Source organism: Eptesicus fuscus, chromosome 8, assembly GCF_027574615.1.
Source record: "Eptesicus fuscus isolate TK198812 chromosome 8, DD_ASM_mEF_20220401, whole genome shotgun sequence".
NCBI lineage: Eukaryota > Metazoa > Chordata > Mammalia > Chiroptera > Vespertilionidae > Eptesicus > Eptesicus fuscus.
Window position 1 is genome coordinate 86704541 of NC_072480.1, and position 23120 is coordinate 86727660.

Below are 23120 nucleotides of genomic sequence, written 5' to 3' on the forward strand. Positions count from 1 at the left end.
AGAATTTACTACTTTCCAGGACACCAAAAGATACAATTTTGTTCTACTTGTCCCTTGACACAATGAAAAGTTAACTTTTTTAAATTATTGTAAGAAAAACCAGCCTAGGGATTATCCAACTGCAATGTAATAAACTTGCTTCCAGCCTGAGGTTCAGAGCTGAAAATCAGCTTGAAATATGAAAACAGCAGTAGATATGGTACACACAGCTTTTGTCAAGAGTAATGAATGTGGTCCTTAACAGGAACTTAATATGACTCTGAGTTTCTAATAACTCATCTAAAGCCAAAGCTACAGTCATAATGCAGCAAACCTCTGAAGAAAAGTATAATAGGAGAACTATGAAGGTGATTCACAGATAAACTTACAGATCCTTGGAGAAATAAAATTGGAACCCCAACTCCAAACATTTCTCCTAAGATGTTCACGGCAGATAAAAGCTGGAATGCTTGTAGACCAAAGTCCTGTGGCATATCATCTGAGTCATCAATGGAAAGGCAATTATACAATCTAAATAAAAATAATATGTTAGAGAGCATAGCTAAAGCATGAACCTATAGAAATAAAAACATAGTGTAATAATTAGCCAAGTAAAAAAATATCTCAAATGTGCCAACTGCTTCAGAAGCTATAAAGTTTATTATAGCCAAGAGCATATGAAGTATGTAAAATATGACATGCAAACTATAATATAGCATCACAGATATATTATACTGATGGTTCTCAACCCTAATGCCCTAGAACCCAAGTTTCATAGGAAGCTCCTCAGACCAAAGACAGAAGGAAAGGAAGTTCAAGCAATCAGAGAGCAGAATTACAGCTAGAAGAGCTTGCATTATTGATTATATAAATACTAGTGGCCCAGTGCACGAAATTCGTGCACAGGGCAGGTGTCCCTCAGCCTGGCCTGCACCCTCTCCAATCTGGGACCCCTCGGGATCAGGCCTAAACCGGCAGTCGGACATCCCTCTCACATTCTGGGACCGCTGGCTCCTAACCACTGACCCGCCTGCCTGCCTGGTCGCCCCTAACCACTTTACCTGCCAGCCTACTCTCCCCCAACTGCTCACCCCACCAGCCTTCTTGCCTCCAACTGCCCCCCCTCGCCAGCCTGATTGCCCCCACTGCCCCCCCTTGCCGGCCTGCTCACCCCCAACTGCCCCCACCAGCCTGCTCACCCTCAACTGCCCCCCATGCCGTCCTGCTCGCCCCCAACTGACCCCCCGCCGGCCTGATCACCCCCAACTGCCCTCCCTTCCTGGCCTGATCGCCCCTAACCGCCTCTGCCTCGGCCCTGCCACCATGGCTTTGTCTGGAAGGACATCTGGAAGGTCTCCCGGTCTAATTAGCATATTACCCTCTAGTATAGACTAGTGGCCCGATGGACAAAATTCGTACAAGAGTAGGCCTTCCTTCCCCCGGCTGCCAGCACCAGCTTCCCTCTAGCACCGGGACCTGGGCTTCCCTCTGGCTGCGGGCAGGCACCCAAGACCTGGGCTTCCTTCACGGCTTCATCTGGAAGGACATCTGGAAGGACCTCCAGTCTAATTAGGATATTATGCTTTTATTATTATAGACTGGACTTTTGTGTTAGGTTTTGTTGGAAAAAAAGGTTTGGTATAAAAAAATATTTTTTAACTTAAAAACAAATCTATGCAATAAATTTTTAGTTTAAACTCTGATGACTGTAACCTATGACAAATGAATGATAAACTTATTACTTAAGTCCTTTTTAGAAGTTAAATTCCTAAGCCATCCTTCAGGTAGATTTGAAGTTATCATTATCATTCACAAATGTGAATCCTTTCAAGCAGGTTGAGAACAAAAGGACTCCTTAGAGAAAATCTACTAATAATGTTCAACTACCTAATCCAATTGCTTTCTTTTTATAAATATCTTTGAAATAGCAATAAGAACATATTCAGTATCCCAGATATAATATGCTTAGGGGAAAAAAGACTTGTTTATACTCCTAGCTTCTTTAGTAGGATATTTAATTTTTTTTCCAAGTGTTTAAATTCCCACAAAGTACCCCTGATGCTGCTTCATACAAGTTTTTAAAAATATGTTTGTACTGATTTTAGAGACAAAGGAGGGAGAGGGAAAGAGAGAAACAATGATTGGCTGCCTCCTGCATGCCCCCTCCTGGGGATGGAGCCTGAAATCCAGGCATGTGCCCCAACTGAGAACGGAACCAGCAACCTCTGGTATACAGGATGACGCCTAACCAACTGAGCAATACCGGCCAGGGCCTTACAAGTTTTAATGTATATAACTGTAATTATCACTAAGTTTTAAGAATGTTTTAATTTCCAGTTTTACATTTTCTTTGATCAATGAGTTATTTCAAAGTGTCATTTTCAATTTTCAAAATGAGTGAGAATTTGTTTATCCTCTATCTACTTCTAATTCAATTGCATTGTGGAGAAATTTGGTGTGTCTGATTCCAGCACACTGAAAACTTTCGAGACATGCTATACTCTGGTACAGGTGTCAGAAAACTTTTTTTAAAGGGTCAAAGAGTAAAGAGTTTAGGCTTTGTGGCCCATACGGTCTCTTCTCAGCTCAAACAGTGCAAAACAGCCGTAGATAATACATAAACAAAAGGGTATGGCCCACATCCATAGCTTGCCAACCCCTGCTCTAATACATAGTTGATTTTTTATAAATATTCCATGTATGTGTAAGAAGTGCAGTCTCTAATTCAGTGCTTCCCAACCAGTGTGCTGCAAATGGATATAGGTATACTGAAAGGTCAATCACTCAGACCTTAGGGGTCTGGACAGAACCGAGACTCAACGAGCCTCCGGTGCTATACAGGTATTATCATGAACTATGTAGGCATAAAGAAAAATGTTTGAGATAATTGTTCTAATTGCTTGGTATAAGGTGTCTGATAAATCAAACTTGTTTCTATGCTGACCAAATTTTCAAGACCTTACTAATTTTTTGTTGTTTAACCTACCAATAATTAAAAATTTATATCAGACTCCTACTTTGATAGTGAATTTGTTGATTCCTTCCCGCTGTTCTGTCAATTTATGCTTTATACATATGTAGAGTTGTTGTTTTTTAAGGTACACAGAACAAGACTGTCCCCTTGGTGAAGGAACCATTTATCGCTACAGAGAGAACATTTCCATCCTAAAGAATACTTATTTTGTCTAACAATAATACAGTATAGTTACCACACCTAGGTATACAGTTAATTCAACTAGGTATATCATTTGTTTTTACTATATTTTTCAATTAATATTCAGTGAAATTGATGGTATGTCTGGGTGTGTGTAAAGTTTTACAAATTTAAACACATCCATAGAGTCAAATGCATAGACTCATCTAACCACCCCCCACAACTGTTACCAAAATAATCAGGACATAATTCATTGTTTTAAAATACTCCTTTATGCCATTCCTTTGTTTGTTTTTTTCATCTTTTAAAAAAATATATATTTTATTGATTTTTTACAGAGAGGAAGGGAGAGGAATAGAGAGTTAGAAACATCGATGGGAGAGAAACATTGATCAGCTGCCTCCTGCACACCTCCCACTGGGGACGTACAAAGTACATGCCCTTGACTGGAATCGAACCTGGGACCCCTCAGTCCGCAGGCCAACGCTCTATCCACTGAGCCAAACCGGTCAAGGCTATGCCATTCCTTTGTAATCATACCTTCCCCTTCCTAAAACCTCTGACAACCACTGATCTTTTCTTCATCCCGATAGTATAGTCTTATGTTTAGGAGAATGTCATATAAACAGAACCATACTGCAGAAATGGCATTATTTCTTCTTATAAATGTTGATAATTTGCTGTTCAAACCATTTGGGCTAGGAAATTTATTTTCAGGTCTTTTTAAACAAGAATCCAATTTCTTTAACAGCTGCATGATTATTCAGGTTATCTATTTCACTGTGGGTTTCATTAGCTTGAGGTTATCAGGAATTATTCCATCTCATCTCATGCACTGAGTTACTCATAGTGTTTCCTTATTATTCTTTATGTCTGTTGCGTCTTTAGCGAAATTCCTTTCATTCCTTATACTGGTAATCTGCGTCTCCTGTTTTTTTGTTAGAAGTGTTTACCAATTTTATTGACGTTTTCAAAGAATGAGCTTTGGAGTTCATTGGTTTTCTCAATTGTTTTCCTGTTTTCTATTTCATTGACTTATACTTATCTTTCTATTTCCTTCCTTTTAGCTTCCTTTGCTTCTTAAGATGGAAGCTTAATTACTGATTGAAAACTTTTATTCTATGTATTTAATGATCTAAATTTCCTTCTCAGGATTGCTTTAACTACATGCCATATATTTCATAATCTAAATTTGTTATGGTTTTTTGACCCTGAAAATGGCGTGTGTTTGTGAATGTTCCAATGGCACCTGAAAAAAATGTGTATCTGCTGCTGTCGGGTGGAGGGTTCTATAGAAGTTATTTAGAGTCAGTCTGTTGGCAGTCCTGTTCATTTCTCCTATCTTCTCCTGTTCATTTCTCCTATCTTCTTACTGATTTTGTCTACTAGTTCTATTAATTACCTAGAGAAGAGGTTGAAGTCACTTGTAATTATGGATTTCTTTATTTCTCCTTTCAATTCTGTCAGTTCTTTTGTTAAATATATACACATATGGGGATTTCGTGTTCTTGGATATGATGGTTAACTTTATGTGTCAACTTGGGTAGGCTCTGGTACCTGCTTGTTTGGTCAAACGCTAATGTAGATGTTGCTATAAAATTATTTTTAAATGTGATTAATATTTATAATCAGTTGCTCTGAATAAAGGAGATTCCCCTTGGTAATGTGAGGGGGTCTCATCCAATCAGATGAAGATCTTAGAGGGCAAAATTGAGTTTTGCTGGAAAACAAGGAATTGTGATTCAAGACTGTTAACATAGAAATCCTGTCCAACTTTCCAGCCTGCCAGCTTGCCAACCCCGACAACTGCATACGCCAATTCCTTAAATTCTCTATGTGTGTGTTTCTCTGAAGAACCCTGACTGATACATTGGTAGACTGACCCTTTTATCATCAGGTAATATCCTTATTTACCTCTGATAATGTTTTTAGTTGGGTCACATTTTTAAACCAATTCTAAGAATGTCAGGCTTTAAATGGTGTTTTGGACCATTTACATTTAATGTAACTGTTGCTATGTTTAGATTTAGGTCTTCCACTTTATTGGTTTGTCTATTTATAAAGCAAAATACTCTAATATTGTTTGCTTTATCATCTATTTAAATATCTTTTTTTATTTTGTTTTAATAAACTATAATACATGCCCGGCTGGTGTGGCTTGTGGTTGAACATCAACCCATGCACCAAGAAGTTGCCAGTTCAAATCCTGGTCAGGGCACATGCCCGGGGTTTCAGAATCAATCCCCAGTAGGGGGCGGTGAAGGAGGCAGCCAAATGAAGTTTCTAACTCATTGATGTTTCTATCTCTCTCTCCCTCTCCTTTCCTCCTTCTGAAATAAATAAAAATACATTTAAAAATAAAAATCTAACCTAATAATACCCAAACATGCAAATTGACCGCACCTTCGCTACGCCCACAGCCAATCAGAACGAACAAGATGGCGGTTAATTTGCATATGCGGGTGCTGAGCAGCCTGAGTCCTGTAACCGTCCTCCGGACCCAGGCTGCTCAGAGCCTGTAGGCCTGGGTCCCATAAACATTCTCCGGACCCAGGCGGGATCGCTTAGGTCCTGAGCCGCGGGGACCCCAGAACTCCCCATGGCCACTGGGAGGCTTGGTGGGCGGGAACATTCCCGCGTCGCCACAGCGACGCGGGAATGTTTCCGCCCCCAAACACGTGCAGCAGTCTGGGGTCAGGGACTTAAAGCCGCTCAGAGCCTATAGGCCCGCACTTAGGTCCTGAGTGGCAGGGGCCCCAGAACGCCCCCTGACCACTGGGAGCCTTGGCGGGGCGGGAACATTCCCGTGTCGCCATAGCGACGCGGGAATGTTTCCGCCCCCAAACACGTGCAGCAGTCTGGGGTCAGGGACTTAAAGCCGCTCAGAGCCTATAGGCCCGCACTTAGGTCCTGAGTGGCAGGGGCCCCAGAACGCCCCCTGACCACTGGGAGCCTTGGCGGGGCGGGAACATTCCCGTGTCGCCATAGCGACGCGGGAATGTTTCCGCCCCCAAACACGTGCAGCAGTCTGGGGTCAGGGACTTAAAGCCGCTCAGAGCCTATAGGCCCGCGCTTAGGTCCTGAGTGGCAGGAGCCCCAGAACGCCCCCTGGCCACTGGGAGCCTTGGCGGGGCGGGAACATTCCCGTGTCGCCATAGCGACGCGGGAATGTTTCCGCCCCCAAACACGTGCTGCAGTCTGGGGTCTGGGACTTAAAGCCGCTCAGAGCCTGTAGGCCTGTGCTTAGGTCCTGAGCAGCCTGGGTCCCATAAACATCCTCCGGACCCAGGCGGGATCGCTTAGGTCCTGAGCCGCGGGGACCCCAGAACTCCCCCTGGCCACTGGGAGGCTTGGCGGGGCGGGAACATTCCCGTGTCGCCATAGCGACGCGGGAATGTTTCCGCCCCCAAACACTTGCAGCAGTCTGGGGTCTGGGAAACATCCTTCAGACCCAAGCCTCTCAGATCCTGTAGGCCTGCACTTAGGTCCTGAGCAGCCTGGGTCCCATAAACATCCTCCGGACCCAGGCGAATCAGAGCCTGTAGGCCTGTACTTAGGTCCTGAGCGGCAGGGTCCCAGAATGCCCCCTGGCCACTTGGAGCCTAAGGGTGCAGGCGCCAAGGGGCTGGGTCCCGCAAACATCCTCAGGACCCAGGCCAGTCCAAGCCTGTAGGCCCCTTGCTTAGGTCCTGAGTGGCAGGGTTCCCAGAACACCCCCTGGCCACTTTGAGCCTATAGGTGCAGGAGCCAAGGGGCTGGGGGCGGGGCGGGGTGGAAACATCCCCTGTCACCATTGTGCCCCCAGCCGCTTGGGAATGCTCCAGCACCAAGAGGCAGTTTGGGTCCACGCCCCCAGCCTGGCGCACATGATGGGGGGCTGGCTGCTGGCCTCTGGGGTGTGTGGAGACCCTTGGGGGCCACCACTGCGTGCGGCCCAGGGGTCCCTGCATGCCCCCCAGCCTGGTGCCCATGGTCAGGGCTCATACAGGAGGCAATCAATCAAAGTGTCCCTCTCACATTAATGTTTCTCTCTGTCTCTCCCTCTCTCTTCCACACTCTAAAAATCAATGGGAACATACCCTCAGGTGAGGATTAAAAAAAAAAAAAAAAGCATATCCTATGAAAGACACATCTTGAAAATGCCTAAAGAAAGTTGTCATTTTTTCTTGGTGAAGGGACTGGAGTCCGTGTTGATGAAAACACCTTCGTGGCTGTGGTGACTGGTAGTGGCTGCAGCAGTGGGGTGATGGGGCCGGTGCCTTCCCCTGATCAGCCCAGTTGCCTCCCACAAAGGAGAGTGGGGAACGGGCCTAAGCCATCAGTAGGACATCCCCTGAGGGCACCCAGTATGTGAGAGGGGGCAGGTTGGGCTGAGGGACCCTTAACCCCAGTGCACGAATTTCGTGCACCGGGCCCCTAGTATATAAATAACTATAATACATATAGTTATTAACAAAAATTCAATTAAAAATTATTTGCAAAGAAAGAGAAACAGACTTTTAGAATGTTCATCTAGAAGAAGAAATCTTTACCTGAATTTGCAATTATCACAGCATTTTTCAGTTCCCATAATACCCAATGAGGCCTTTCGTAGTTGTTTGTCTTCAAAATGAGACAAGATGAGTCTACCCAAGAGAAGATTTAAAATTAAATAAAAGAACAAAAACATATATGTTAAATTCATTGCTGAAAATAATGAGGTGAAATCATCATTAAATGATTCACCTGGGACCTCATTATTTGGCTTCAGTTTACTGAGGCAAAAAGAAAGTTGCCTTAAAAATTCAGCACATATTCAACACCAACAAAATATTCTTTCTTAATACTTTTAATCATTTTGCAAAGTTTTTTCTTAAAAGAGGACCACCCATAAGTCTATGTAATTAACTGATATAAAATAAATAATACATACTGTCGCCTACATCTGCTGGAATGGAGATATTTTCCCATCTTTGCCATCATCTTTAATTTGTATAATCGAAACTTTTCATTATGTATCTCATTAAGGCGGTGCCTGTCAATTAAAAATATCACAGGAATATGTAAAATTGCATTAGTGATTTTGTTACTTTTTAGTTATTTATTTTATCACTCCACACCCCTTTCAAGACAAAGACCACTTCTATCATTCCAGAAAGTTATGTGCCCCCTGCCAGTCAATGCCCCTCACAAGAAGCATTTTTCTGATTTTTTTATGAAAATTATTTTTGAAAGAATTCTACCTGTGTCCAAGCATCAATTTTTAGCTAGCTTTAAAAATTTTTTATAAACCCTAAAGTTTTTCATTTTGATTTATATGCTACATGCTTTTGGGTAATCCTTCTACTATACATGAATTTTCACCTTTTCCCAGTTAAAAGTTATTTTTTCACTTATTTACAGGAGAAACTAAAGCAGCTATGTAAGGAATACTAAAAGAGGCTCATGACCCAAACATGAAACTAGATCCCTTTTAGCTCTTCAGAGGATTTCTCTTTGTATTACAGGGCATTATTATGAGACACCAGTAAAATATCGGAATTAAGTTCTTTCCTCAAACAACTAAAACTGATGTGTTTTCTATCATATTAAATTTATTTTAAATGGTTAATAACTCCAAAGACATGTTTGTTTTTAAGGTAATGTGGCTATAACTCATCCTGACTGTTTCTTCCAGTCTTCTGTGAAGACATTCTACAAATAGCAGATATCAGATGATGACAATCTCCTAAATATATTGCACATCTTTCCAAGAAATTTTTCCAAGAATAAATAGAAGTTTGAGTTGAATATGTTTTGGATATTTCAAAAGAAAACAATGATTTACCTATAAGATCTAGGTGATAATACTGATCGTCATCTAAACAGACCTCACTCACTCATATTTCGACTATCCAAACTTCTGACTGATAATAATACCTCTGTACAACTCTCAAGGATGACACCAGCAGGGAATCCATTTAACTGATTTCTGCGAAGTCTGAACACACAAATGATGTCTTATTCAAAAACATTCTTATCATTTGACACCACTAACCACCCTTCCATATACAGGCATACATTGGAGATATCGCAGGGTCAGTTCCAGGCCACCTCAATAGAGCAAGTATCACAATAAAACAAGTCATAATATTTTTGCTGGGGGAGGGTCTTGCTTTCAGTTTTGTAAAAGAAGCAACCTCTGTGAAGAGCAATGAAGCAAAGTGCAATAAAACAAGGTATGCCTGTAATTTCCTAAAAGTCTCTTCCAACTGTTGACTCTCATTCCTAGATTAGCATCTAATCTCATTCTTCCTAGATCATGGGCTAAAAATTAGTCCTTTTTGCTTTAGTTTACTCAGCTTACCTCCTTCTCAGAAAGAGCAAAGAAAAATCTCTACACTCTAAGAACTAGATTCACTCTTATATTTGGTTCAGATGATCTACATTTAATCTTCTCAGTGTCAATAACAAATTTTAGAAAATAAAATTACGAGTCTCTAACATCACATCAAATAAATACTTTTTCTTTTGGGACTATTACAATATGTAAAATACAAAATCCTACAAAATAAAAACAAGTTAAAAAAAAGAAAATTTCTACAAAACAATACCATAAATAGGAATCAGAGCCAGTGGAAGAATTGAGATTAATTTGCAAATTATTTCCTTAAAAGTTACAATACATAGTAACTATTGGGTTTGTTTAAAATAATGGCAAATGCAGACACTGAGATTTTGCCAATGGTATGGCTTCTTCAATAAGAAATATAAAATTACACATTTACTATAATGGCTGGACAAGTTTCTTCTCTCATAGGATTCTAAACATTTTGTGAATTACAGTGACTTTTTCAGTTGAGAACCAGCAACTTCATTTATTCGAAAACTTTTTGCTTTGTCTGATTAACCCTAGTTTTATTTCCCTTAGGGTGGATGCAAAGAACAACCATCTACCCTAAAGACCACTATCTGATTACAAATCTCTGTTACTTCCTGTTAAATCTCAATGAAAATAAAAAACAAAAACCATTTAAAGTATCTTTGGAAACCCAGGAAAATATGAGCTATCTCTATTGGTAAGCCTGCAAAGCTACAAAGCAGAACTCAGGCTAAGTCTCCGGCACCTTCAGCATAATGTCCTAATAAAATAAGAACCGTTAGATACAATCCCAAACTTACTAGTAGCATGCAGAGCTGTGTTCTATCCCAGTTAATTTTAAATCAGTATATAAAAACCTTTACATGGACACTAGTGTCAAATGGAAAATAGTAATTGTCCTGTTTAAGAGGATAGTTTTATTGATTCTATGTTAAGCAACAAAAGCTCCTGACTACTCTTACTAGTAAAAGGAAGAGCTTAACATTTATAGCAAACATTTTTATACCTAATTAATCCTTAATTCTTCTTTCAGATCTCAATTTACCCTATCACTTCCTGAAGGAGGGCTTTCCTGGCCTTTTCAACTTGTAAACACACACCCCATTATATACTCACTATTCAATGCAACTTTCCTTCATAGCACTTAACATAATTGTAATTTTACACATATTTGCATGATCCTTTAAAAAAAACCCTCTGATTATTGAAATTTTCAAACAGAAAAAGAATAGTAAAATGTACCCTATGTATCTATAGTTATATGATTCTGTGATTAGGATCTGCCATTCCTATTACACTGTAAGCTCTATGAAAACAGGTACCATATCTGCTTTTATTTATCACTGTATCCCCATCAGGAAGCTTAATGCTTGGAACATAGTGGGCACTAAAAGGGGGGCACTGTTAAATGCTGAATAAATTAAAACTGTATTGGATAGGCATTCTCATGTTAATAAAATGGGATAATATGTCCATTCAAGAGCTCAATTTATCCAGCTACCTGGAGGTGCATTTTGAAAATTCTTCATCTTGGCAGGCCCATCAATTACCACATAGAAGTTTTTTTCCTAAAATTTTCTCCCCCATGGATGAGAGAATCAGTTGCTAAACCCTGCCCTGAAAAATTTTGCAAGGTGAAGTTTTCCTTTCCAATATAAATTTCACAAAACTTAAGTACCAACAAAATAGCTGTTTAGTATTTACATAGAATGGTTTTCCTGTATTTAAACACTAAACACTTAAATTCTTTTCATGACAGTCAGTAAAGAACAACCTGATTATCACACGCTGTCAAGGGCAGCTGGCATGCTCTCACGGAACTGACAAAGGAAACAAATAGTAAAGATATCCAAATAGGGATGAGCAGAAGTAATTTGGAATGAGCGCCATGGGATGAAAAAAACAATAACGAAATTAATGGTTTCTGAAATAACTGTGGCTAAAGACAAATCAAAACTTGAGAGCGCCCGAGGAAAAATAAACAGCTCATCGGTGCACAATATTAGGAAATTATTACATGGGATCTGTGTTACATTCCATTCCCTGTAGAGTCCTGATTTAGTTCATTCTTCACACTAAGTAAGGTCTGGCTAAAATAGGTCATCTCCTCTGGGTGGCAGCACTTACCACAAATGTTCTTAGATGTCCTCTGTTTCTTTTTAAATGCACTTAAGTACATTACTTGAAATTTTTGATGCTGCCTCAAATGCTTTCAAAGCTTATATGGAAAGAAAGAAAAGAAATCTGCAAGTGTGAAAGCAATACATGTTTTTACCTATTTAAGGAAATGTCTGCTGGAGTCCAGAGTAGGTGACAAGAACTTTGAAGTCCATCCCGGCCAGCTCTACCTATCTCCTGGTAATAAGATTCCATTTCCTTAGGCGCACCATAATGGATAACTTTGCGAACGTCTGCTTTATTAATGCCCATTCCAAAAGCTATGGTAGCTACGACACACTGAGAATAAATAACAACATAGTTTGACAAACATTTAGCAGAACTAAAATCTTACATTTTTACCTTTTAATAAGAATAATTAGTTCATTAGCTAAAGTCCTTGGCGTAAAACTGAACGTAATATGATTTTAACCAATCACTTACAGATTAAAAGATTACCCACCCAATTTACAGATTAAGGATTAGTGAGCATAAAATAGAACTTCTGTTTCCTCTCTATAAAAATTAAAAGTGGTTTTTCTCTTTAGCAATAAGTACAAGTCACAAAAGAGGATCTTAAAATACTTATTATATTAAATGAGACTTTTGTGTTATTATGAAGTTTCAAAAGTCCTTACCTGATTGCATAGTATCATAATATTTTCTAACACTGTTCTAAGATGAAAGGAAGCGACTCATTAAAAATGGTAAAATAAAACATGAATTTATCTCTGCATCTTTAAAAGGATAAAACTGGAAGAACAGCTAATACACTTTAGTATGAAGATTTACATAATTGGAGAAATTTAAGGGAATAATTAATGACAAGAACACAAAAAACTAAATAAAAGATTTTAAAAAGTATTAATACAGGAAGTTATGTAAGAAAAGTAACTATAATATACTACATGGCTTAGCAATAAAAACAATTTACAGAGAAATAATTATGTATATAAGTATATTTGAATATATATTGACTAATCAAAATTTTTATGCTAATATTGGTAGGAAATGAGGTTAGAAATACATAGAAGGAATGAGGGGCTGATGCTTTTCATTGTAGAACTGTAGACCTATTTAGTTCTAATGTACATGCATAACTGATAAAAATTAAAATGCCTTTAAAAATGTGTTAATATGGACCAACATTAGCAAATAAAAAGGAAGAAATAAAAAGAAAATGCTGAACAAAAAAAAGGTGAGAGAAAAATAAATATAGGTATGGAAATATCTTAAGAAAAAGCTTTGAGTGATTAAGACTAGGCAATTTTGGTAAATTTAAGAGTAAATAAGCAACATCATTCTAGTTTTATTTTTTAAATGTTATGTCTTATTCAATTTTTCCAGCTTTATTGAGATATAATTGACATATAACATTGTGTAAGTTTAAGATGTATAATGTGATAGTTGGATATACATACCTATTGTTAAATGATTATAATAAGGTTACTTAACACATTCATCATCTCACATAGTTCATTTGTGTGTGTGTGTGTGTGTGTGTGTGTGTGTGTGTAGAGAACTTTTAAGATTTAATTTTCATCATATGATACTAATCTTAGATGAGACCAACCTATTCTCTCAGGTATAAATAAAGATATTTTATCAAATAATTAATTCACAACCTCATTTCAGATAAGAAATTCAAGCCATCTTGAAAGCACAAATAAAATACAAAAGGACATAAAACTAAAAGTTAGAATTAAAAGTAAAAATGAATGATCATAGACTAAAAATGCAAACTATATCCAAAGGTGGTTAGATCTGGTTATGAATAATCAGAAAGAAAAGAAGTTTTTCTACAATTATAAAATAGAAAATACTAAGATTCTAAGCATCACTCAGCCAATACATTAAGAGCCAGGGAAGTGAGCCAGGAAGATGAACTCTACTTTTAGGCTCATACTAAAGTATAAATCAACTGTAAAAAGACAGGACTGTGAATATTGAGAATTCTGTATACGTACGCATTCAATAGGCACTCAATAAATACTCAATGGCAAATAGTCAATACCAAAAGCATCAAACTATTTTATATAGATGAGGAAATGTATTTTCATCCTCTTTAGAAGGTGTGTGAGAACTCTCACTTCATAGGTGAAACTTTAGAATTCTTTATAATGGCAAAGAAGGAGTACAATGGCCAGTTGTCAGACACAAGAGAAACCCTAATGTCAGCCTCGGGTGACACAATCAATATTAATCTATTAATTTTCATAATGTGGATAAAAACTTGTGACATCCTGCCATAAAAAGGGTAAATATAACAGCACATACATACATATACCCTTCTAGTATTAGGTCTAATTGGTGATTGCTGTGAGGCTTTTAAAGCCATATTTAAGAGCAATGTTTCAATGAAGCTGTATATTGGCAGAAAGCCCAGATGCATCCAACAAGTCTCCCACCACAACAAATTATATGTAGATAAAGTTTGTACTCTCTCATGTCTCTTAGGAGATATTTTTACCTAAATGAACAATGAGTAATACACCATAATAGGTGAAATCACTGGTCAGTTAATGGCTCAAACACTGATTGTAAAGATTCAGTAAGCAGCAGCTAATACATTTTTTAAAATGTATTTATATTTATTTCAATGAGGAAGAGAGAGGGTGAGAGAGAGAGAAACACCAATGATAAGAGAGAATCACTGATCGGCTGCCTCCTGTATGCCCCCCAACTGGAGACCGAGCCTGCAATCGGGGCATGTACCTTTGACTAGAATCGAACCCGGGACCCTTCAGTACACAGGCCGATGCTCTATTCACTGAGCCAAACCAGCCAGAGCCAGTTAATACATTTTACCTGACAATTTTCAAGCTCCTGAGATAATAAAATAAAAGTATAAGCATTTGTGAATGTGGATAAAATCTCTAAATCTCTATTCCTAGGTAGTTGTGATAGCTGTTCATATCTCTGAAAAGAGGAAGAAAGAGAATGATCTCAGGCAGGTGTGCATTACAACAAGACAATTCATAGTGAATTGTATAGGGAGTGCACACACACCAGACATGAGGTAAGTTGTTTGAACAATATTGCTTTGGGGTAATTAACAACTATATATAATAGGGGGAGCTGGATAGAGAGGAGGACTGGCCCACAGGCTTATAGTGACTGTGAATATAATGGTGACAGGATGTTGTTTATTTAAACCTACTAACGTGGCTTAAATTTAAATCTTTCCAAATATTTTGTATGGTACCCATGGAACCAGGATTCCAATCATTACAGTTTGAAATTATTATATAACTGCAACCACTGTAGCACTTCACAGTAACTTCATGGATACCCTTCCTCTCTTCCATTTTTCTCCTTCAAATCAAACCTACTTAGTGCTGCCTGTCTCATCTACACTAATAAAAGAGAAACATGCAAATTGACCATCCCTCCGCTATGCCCACCACCCAATCAGGAGCAAGTATGCAAATTAACCCAACAAAGATGGCAGTGGCCATGGAGCTGGAGGGAGCAGGAGGCTTGGGTTGCCCCCAGCGACAGAGGAAGCCAAGCTTCCCGCCTGCCCTGGCCTCCGCTCAAGGAGTGGCTGGGGGCCTGGGTCACCAGGGGGCGTGGCCAGCCTGAAAACGGCCCTCAGCCCCTCACCCAGGCTGGCCACACCCCCATGGGGTGAGGGTCCCCATTGGGGGGCGTGGCCACCTGCAAACAGCCATCAGCCCCTCACCCAGGCTGGCCAGGCACCCCAGCGGGAACCCCCACCCTGAAGGGGGTGTGGCCAGCTTGAAAACAGCCCTCAGCCCCTCACCCAGGCTAACCACACACCCCCAGCGGTGACCCTCACCCCATGGGAGTGTGGCCGGCCTGCAAACCACCACAGGGCCCTCATCCAGGCCACCCCACACCCCAAGGGAACCCCCAACCTCATCCGGGACACCCTTTAGGGCAAACCAGCTGGCCTGCACCCGTGCACCAGGCCTCTATCTATACTAATAAAAGGGTAATATGGTAATTAGACTGGGAGACCTTCCAGGAGACCTTCTGGAAATTCTTCTGGACAAAGCCATGGTGGCGGGGCCGAGGTAGAGGAGGTTAGAGACCAAGAGGGGAGGGCAGTTGTGGGTGATCAGGCCAGGATGGGACAGCAGTTGTGGGTGATCAGGCTGGTGGGGGGGGGAGGGCTGTTTTGGGTGATCAGGCCAGCGGAGTGGGGCAGTTTGGGGTGAGCAGACCAGCAGGGGGGCCAGTTGGGAGCAAGCAGGCTGTCAGTGGGAGTCAGTTGGGGGGATCAGGACAGTGGGGGGGGGCAGTTTGGAATGAGCAGGCCAGCAGGGGGGCAGTTGGGGGCAAGCAGGCTGGGAGGGGGGCAGTTGGGGGTGATCAGGCTGGCGGGGGGGGGCAGTTGGGGGCAAGCAGGCAGGCAGAGTGGTTAGGGGCAATCAGGCAGGCAGGCAGATGAGTGGTTAAGAGCCAGCAGTCCCGGATTGCGAGAGGGATGTCCGACTGCCAGTTTAGGCCCGATCCCTATAAACCGGCAGTAGGACATCCTTCGAGGGGTTCCATATTGGAGAGGGTGCAGGCCGGGCTGAGGGACAACCCTCCCCCCATGCACGAATTTTGTGCACCGGGCCACTAGTGTTTCTGTAATTATATTATCTTGCACAGAAACACAGAATAGATGGTGTTCAAACTCCATTCTGTGGAGCTCTGGGGATTATAAGACACCCATAGGACTGACTTAGAGATAAGGAGGCTCTTGGACCCCTTTCTCCCTCACAACAACTTTAATAAGAATTATTCTACTTTAACCTGCCTTACCTATTATATAAAATTTCATTTAAATAAAAAATTATAAGGCTAAAGTAGTCCGGACAATGGAGATACACTTCACACCAATCCCAGCCTGCCTCTTTACAAGTTGTAAGGTCCTCTATCACCTGGCCAACCAACCCACCACTCAACTTTCCTCAGTCTCTAACAGCTCTAAGTCTCTAACAGTTCCTCCTTGCCTTTGTACCTTTAAGCCATTCCTACTCCACACTCTCTTTCTCTCCAACCATTCCAAACTATTTACAATTTCCTGCACTCTCATTTCACAGGGCTTTGCACATGCTAGCCCTCCTTCCTGGAATTCTATAACCAATTCCTTTTCCCTCTTCACCTACTGGCCTTGCACACTTGACAAACTTCTATTCATTTGTTCAGACTCTACTCAAATTGCTTCTTCCTGGGTGGACCATCCCCATTACTTAACCTACCTAAACAGCTAGCCTTCCCTCCTCTGTGCACCTAAGCACTATGTACTAGTCTGCAATAGTTTGTTCACATAGCTACCTCCCACATTAAACTCTGATTCCCTTTATTAGAGCTGTTTTATGCTCAATGCAAAGAAGGCATTCAATAAAGATTTGGTAAACAGAGGAATATGTTACCACTATGGAGGATAGAGAGTAATGATGATCGATCTTCACCTGAATTTCATCTCTCATGAACTTATGATGAACCTCTTTCCTTGAACTAGTATTCATGCCTGCATGGTATGTTCCACAGGCTACGTTCAGTTTCTTAAGTTCAACTGTAACTTGTTCTGTCATTTTCCTGGAAGGACAATAGATGATAGTTGGACCTTCAAATTCCCAGGCATAACTAAAGAAAAAGAACATAAGAAAAAAAAAATATATGCATGATTCAGACCAGTTTAAATTTTATTTTATTTAATTTTCCCTTTTTAACTTTTTAATTTCATTTTAATTAAATTTTAAATTTTAATTTAATTTTCCTTTTAGTAAAAGACTTAAAGGAGAAAGCATAAAGAAAACAATGATATATTTAACTACATAAAAATCTAAAACATTATGGTGGGTCAAATGTGGAAATGAATTATGTTAAACCCTAAACACCTTTGACTCAGTTTTTGTCCAAATTAAAACCAGAGACAAGTTTATTTATTTGAGCAGAAGCCTTGATAAAAACTTAGAAACTATTGGAAATGCCATTTCCATACTTTTGGAAATACAAAGTACTAGTTTAACAATTAGTCTTCATTTACATAAGGTAAGTAAATATTTACATAGGAGAGTAAATATAATGTATAATACATTATTCTTATTCTGTTATGACCATAAAATTGAGTTTCTATGTTTACAGAAAAAGCAAAAGCTTTCTTGTAATATTAAGAGATCATTTTTTATAGTTCAAAGAAGTATTTACTAGTAATCTTGAAACTATGACTGTCATAGACAACATTTATTAGAAGGTCTGTTTTAAAAACCTGTGCTTATTTACTGAAAGTGTAAATAATGATTTCCATAGACCTTATTTAATTCCTTAATATATTCCTTTCCATAAATACATTCACTTCCATAAATGCATTCATTTATGATGACTTAATGAATATAAAAAGAATGTTCTATTTTAGATTTAGGAAAGGTTATTTAATTTCTAATACATATATCCTTTGACACAATTTCAAGTTTAGTAACCTATTTTACAAATTTATTTACACCTTGGCTAAAAGATACATATACATAAATATTCACAGCAGAAGTATAATAGTGGAAAATAATCTAAATGTTCATTATTATAATATTCAACTATAAACTACTAAGCAAACATTAAAAAATTAAATGTAGCCCGACCAGTGTGGCTCGGTGGTTGAGCATCAACCTATGAACCAGGAGGTCATGGTTCCATTCCCAGTCAGGTCACATGCCCGGGTTGAACGCTCAATCTCCAGTAGGGGGCATGCAGGAGGCAGCCAGTCAATGGTTCTCTCTCTTCAGTGATGTTTCTATCTCTCTCTCCCTCTCCCTTCCTCTTTAAAATCAATAAAAATATTTTTAAAACATTTAAATGTATATAAAACCTTCAAGAAAGACTATGGCAAATAAAAACATAAATAGAGGAGGGAAAATTAGTGAGTAATTACAAAGTATTACTGAATAACCTACTCAAAGAAATTTTTAATAGTGGCCAAATGGGGCTTCCATATCAAAAACTCATAATAGATAACTTCAAGGAGATAAAATACAAATTATTACTTCTACAAATTATTTTTAATGTGCAAAAATCTCACTTAAACATTTTTAAGAAAAAAAAATTGTTTACCAAAATGTGGATATTGTAATATCCTATACATTAAGACCCTAATTTAAGAAAACACAACATATGAAAAGATAGCAGATACTTAAAGGAACAAAAACAGTAAAAAATGGATCTACTGTGAAACTACTGCATAAATTTAACAACACTGAAAACAAGAAGTGCATATCTGCACAGTACAGACATAGAAAAGTTTATAAAGCTGAATGACAAAATATCAACGGTGATTACAACTAAGAAACGAGATTAAAAGACTGAAGTACTTTTGAATTTATATGTATCTATATTGTTCAAATTAATACTATGTGTCATTTTTTAAATTTTTAGTAAGTAGAATACATAAAAATTTGAACTTTACAGAAGAAAAAATAAAAGAGTAAAAATTTCTAATACAAAAGGATTCATTACTTTGCCAAGTATTTAATAATGGCTGTTATTCCCTTACAATTTCCTAAGGGGGAAAAAATCTATCTTCCATTAAAGTAGAGAGGTGAGAGAGGCTTAGCTATCTAATTTAAATGTATCATGAACAGAAAAAAATGTGAATACTAACTTTTAAAAATGGCAGAATTAAATGAAGGAAAGAAAATGGAAATAAAAAGCAATACTTTGAAGTTTTCATACCCTTCATCTCACTGCTCATTAAGAGGAAAGCTTCTATTTGCCTAAGATCTATAGAAATCATTCTGACTCCCAATGGTTCCCTGCTACAATTACCCTTCTTGGAGGACTAAAAATGAAGTACAAAATCCTACTTAATTTGCTTTCAGAAAAACCACTGTCACATTAAATATCAAAATCTTGGATGGGCTTGAATGTTAGGCTAAGGAGTCTAGTCTTTAGTCCACAGGCAAGAGGGAGCCACCAGAAAAGAACACCAAGATTTGGGGATATACTTTCGGATGACAAATCTGAAAATTGTGTAGCGAATGCAACAAGGAACACTGAGGAGGAGGAAGGTCACTCACATAAAGTGCCTAGGATAGTACTTGGCACATGACATAGTCTTAAAAGTGTTTATTGTAAGATGACTTTAAAAAATTCCCTAAAACTCAAGTTTGTCATATAATTAGTGAAATAGATTAAATTCAGATATGAGACTCATTTGTTTCTGTGTTTACTTGTCAATTATTAAGAGTGTATGTCCAACTGTGGCTCAGTTGGTTGAACATGGTCCCATGCACCAGGAGGTTGAGGGTTCAATTCCTGGTCAGGGCACATGGCTGGGTAGCAGGCTTAATCCCAAAACAGGGGGTGGAGGCAGCCAATCGATGTTTCTCTCTCTCTCTTCCCCCGCCTTCCTTCCTCTCTCTCTAAAATCAATAAAAACATATAAAAAATCATTTAAAAAAGTGTATATCCTGTTCAAGCAAGAGCCTGAAGTATAAAAATATTAGAAGAATTCACTTCTTACTTCAAAAATTGACGTTATCTCAGTCACTATCTTGATCCTATAATGCCACACTTGGACTTGAACCAACAGGAAGTAGAATTTGAAGTAGGTTAAATACACATTAGAAAGAAATAGTAGAAAAATAAAATAATTTTTTCAAAAAACCCCACAAAAAACAGTTACCAAAATTTATCAACCATGAAATCCTCACCTTGTTTTTTGGACAAGAAATTGCTTCAGATCCTGAAGGATGTTTCCAGTTTTTCGTCCAACTTCTAAAAACAAGTTTGGTCTATCAAAACCAGTACAAGTAATCTGAGGATTCTTCAGGTTTAAGCAACGGACAATGTCTTCCCGGATAGATGAACTTGCAGTAGCAGTGAGAGCAACTATTGGAACCTGATGAAGTTCACCAATTTTTCAAAAAGGAGAGAGCTCATTAATTCCTAAAAATTGTACTGCCTTTTTACAAAGACACTGTGAAACAATAACAGAAAAAATAGTGTTTAAAATGTAACTTTCAAATTAACTTTTTTTGAGAAGAAACTTTCTACTTATGTGTTTCTCGGCCTCTAAAATACATTTACTTTTTTAAAAATCATGATTCGTTTAAATAATATACTAAATCCATTAGATTTCAAAATGTAGTCTACCTTGCCTTATTAAATTAAGGCTTCTTACTAGCTATCTACTTCTTCATTTTTTTTTTTTAACTAGAAGCCCGATGCACGGAGATTCGTGCAGGAATGGACCTTCCTTTCCCTGGCTGCCGGCACTGCCTTGGCTCTGGCCGGATCCACCTTTCTGCTCCGGCCCAGAGCCACTTTTCCGCCTTCCCACGCTGCCCAGAGGTCCGGAGCGGCTGGGTGGTGCGTCCTGCCCCGCCCCCGGCCAACAGGCATCTGTGTATGCAAATTAACCTGCCATCTTTGTTGGGTTAACTTGCATACTCACTCCTGATTGGCTGGTGGGTGTCGCAAAGGTACAGTCAATTAGCATACTATTCTTTTATTAGGTAGATATTTATTATATGTATTTGTAACTGTGCTGCTATAAGTGGGGGTTCTGTTATGCCTTTTTATTAATCTGTAATTCACAAATTATAAACTCATTCACTGGAAATCTAACTATGCAAAGCAATGAATCTTGTTTTGTCTCTGATATTAAATATATTGGTTTAGAGCTTCTCAGATCTAGTAGCAAAGCTCTTAATGACCTGAATATCCTCCTTCCAATTTCACTAAGTAAATCATAACATACTATAAATAAGAAAAATGCATAAAATGAAACATCTATTATTAATTGATTCCTTGAGCAACCAAGTCATGTTCTATTTTCAGCTTAGCACCAACTTTTTGAATGGATTAGCAGCCAAAGCTGGAGGCACAGCACATACCAGGAAAAATATGAATACATAATCTTTCAGAAATTCTAAAGAAGTTATAGCAACATACCTCCCACAAAACTAGATTTAACATTTTGGTCCCTATCTCATAGGGAGTTATAATCAACTATGCTATTATTTCATACTCAGAAAAAAATGGACTGGGTCTTAAAATTGTTCCTAAATCATCAGCTGTTCTATATCCAAGAATACAACTTTCATAAAATATCCTCTTTCTTTTTTTTTTTTTAGAGAGAGGGGGAAACATCGATTTGTTGCTCCACTCTATTTATGCATTCATTGGTCTTCAACAGTTGATTCCTGTATGTGCCCTGACCAGGGATGGAACCCACAACCTTGGTGTATCAGGATGACACTCCAACCAACTGGGCTATCTGGTCAGGACTCTTGAAATGCTCTTTTGGCCCACTACAGATACAGTAAACAATATCCTCATAAAATTGCTCTCAGATACACTACAACTACTTCAAAAATCAGTTTAAGCAATTCTCTTTTATGTACTAGTAAGTGAAAATGTATGTGCAATTTATTAAAAAGCACTTATAGAATTAGAAAAACAATTTATTTAAAACTACTTTTACAATCAATATAGCTCTAATAAAAAATTATCTCAAAGCTCATGTAAAAAGTACCAAGTAGGTTTGGGAGTCATTTTTTTTTAATGGAAAAAAATGTATCAAAACCAATTTGACAAGGTGATTGGCATTTTTGCATTCCCTATCCTTAAATTATTTAAAACAGTAACCCCCAAATTAACTTCATTGATTTCTGGTTTGTAATCAGTTCTCTGAATTTAAAGAATACCAGCCTAGCAGTTTATAGATGAATAGGCCAATTTATAAAGAAGTTAGTTTCTCTAATCAAACATATATAAAATAAAAATATTGATATCAAATAGAAAACTAAGAATAAGAGAAGTTTAAATATTAGGCATTCTTGGGACATGCACATCCTCACTAATACAGCAACAAAGCATTTTCATCAATTGAAGTGCTTTACTGAAACAATTTATAAATGCACTAATAAAATACCTGCTGTTTAACTGCATATACAGATAAAGAAAGAAGTTTTCAGGATAAAAACTATAAGAAAAGAGGGTTTAGTTTGGTTCTAAGTAATATATGAGTGGATGGGCAAGGCATGTCTGAAAATAAGGAAAGAAGCATGAAACATGACACCTCTTGAAGAAGTTAACAGAAAAATCAGGCAAAATAGTAGCACATTAGTGAAAAACTCTGGCTTAGAATCAGTTGCCTGAGTTAAGATCCTGCCTTTGCCACTAACTAGATGTGAGATTTTGAGCTGTTTGTTTCACTCTCTAAACTTTGGTTTCCTCATCTATAAAATGACTACAAATAATTGCAACAATCTCATGAAGTTATTGTGAAGCCCAAATGAAATAAAACATATTACGCGCCAGCACGGCCAAGGGTGAACCTGAGTGGGGGCGGTGAAGGATTGAGAAAAGACAGACAAGCGAACGAAAGCTGGGTCTCAGTGGGACGCTGTCCTCTCTGATGGAGAGCCAGCGCTGCGGACTATAAGCCATGTCTTTATTTTATAGTCAGATGCCACGAGACAAAGTAAGGGCATGGTCGAGATGTTTACGACATTCTCGTGAGTTTCAATCCTA

General features: G+C 38.6%; 1 protein-coding gene across 1 annotated transcript in view; it reads right to left on the reverse strand.

Moving 5' to 3' along the window:
• WRN (WRN RecQ like helicase) overlaps positions 1–23120 on the reverse strand; it is a 98170-nt gene that overhangs the window by 34712 nt on the left and 40338 nt on the right. Inside the window, exons 17-22 of the mRNA XM_054720061.1 lie at positions 20294–20481; positions 17060–17234; positions 11749–11930; positions 8046–8147; positions 7666–7758; positions 369–510 (exon numbers count right to left, since the gene is read on the reverse strand). Of these exons, the coding sequence (XP_054576036.1) occupies positions 369–510; positions 7666–7758; positions 8046–8147; positions 11749–11930; positions 17060–17234; positions 20294–20481 (882 nt within the window). The remainder of the gene's footprint in view (positions 1–368; positions 511–7665; positions 7759–8045; positions 8148–11748; positions 11931–17059; positions 17235–20293; positions 20482–23120) is intronic.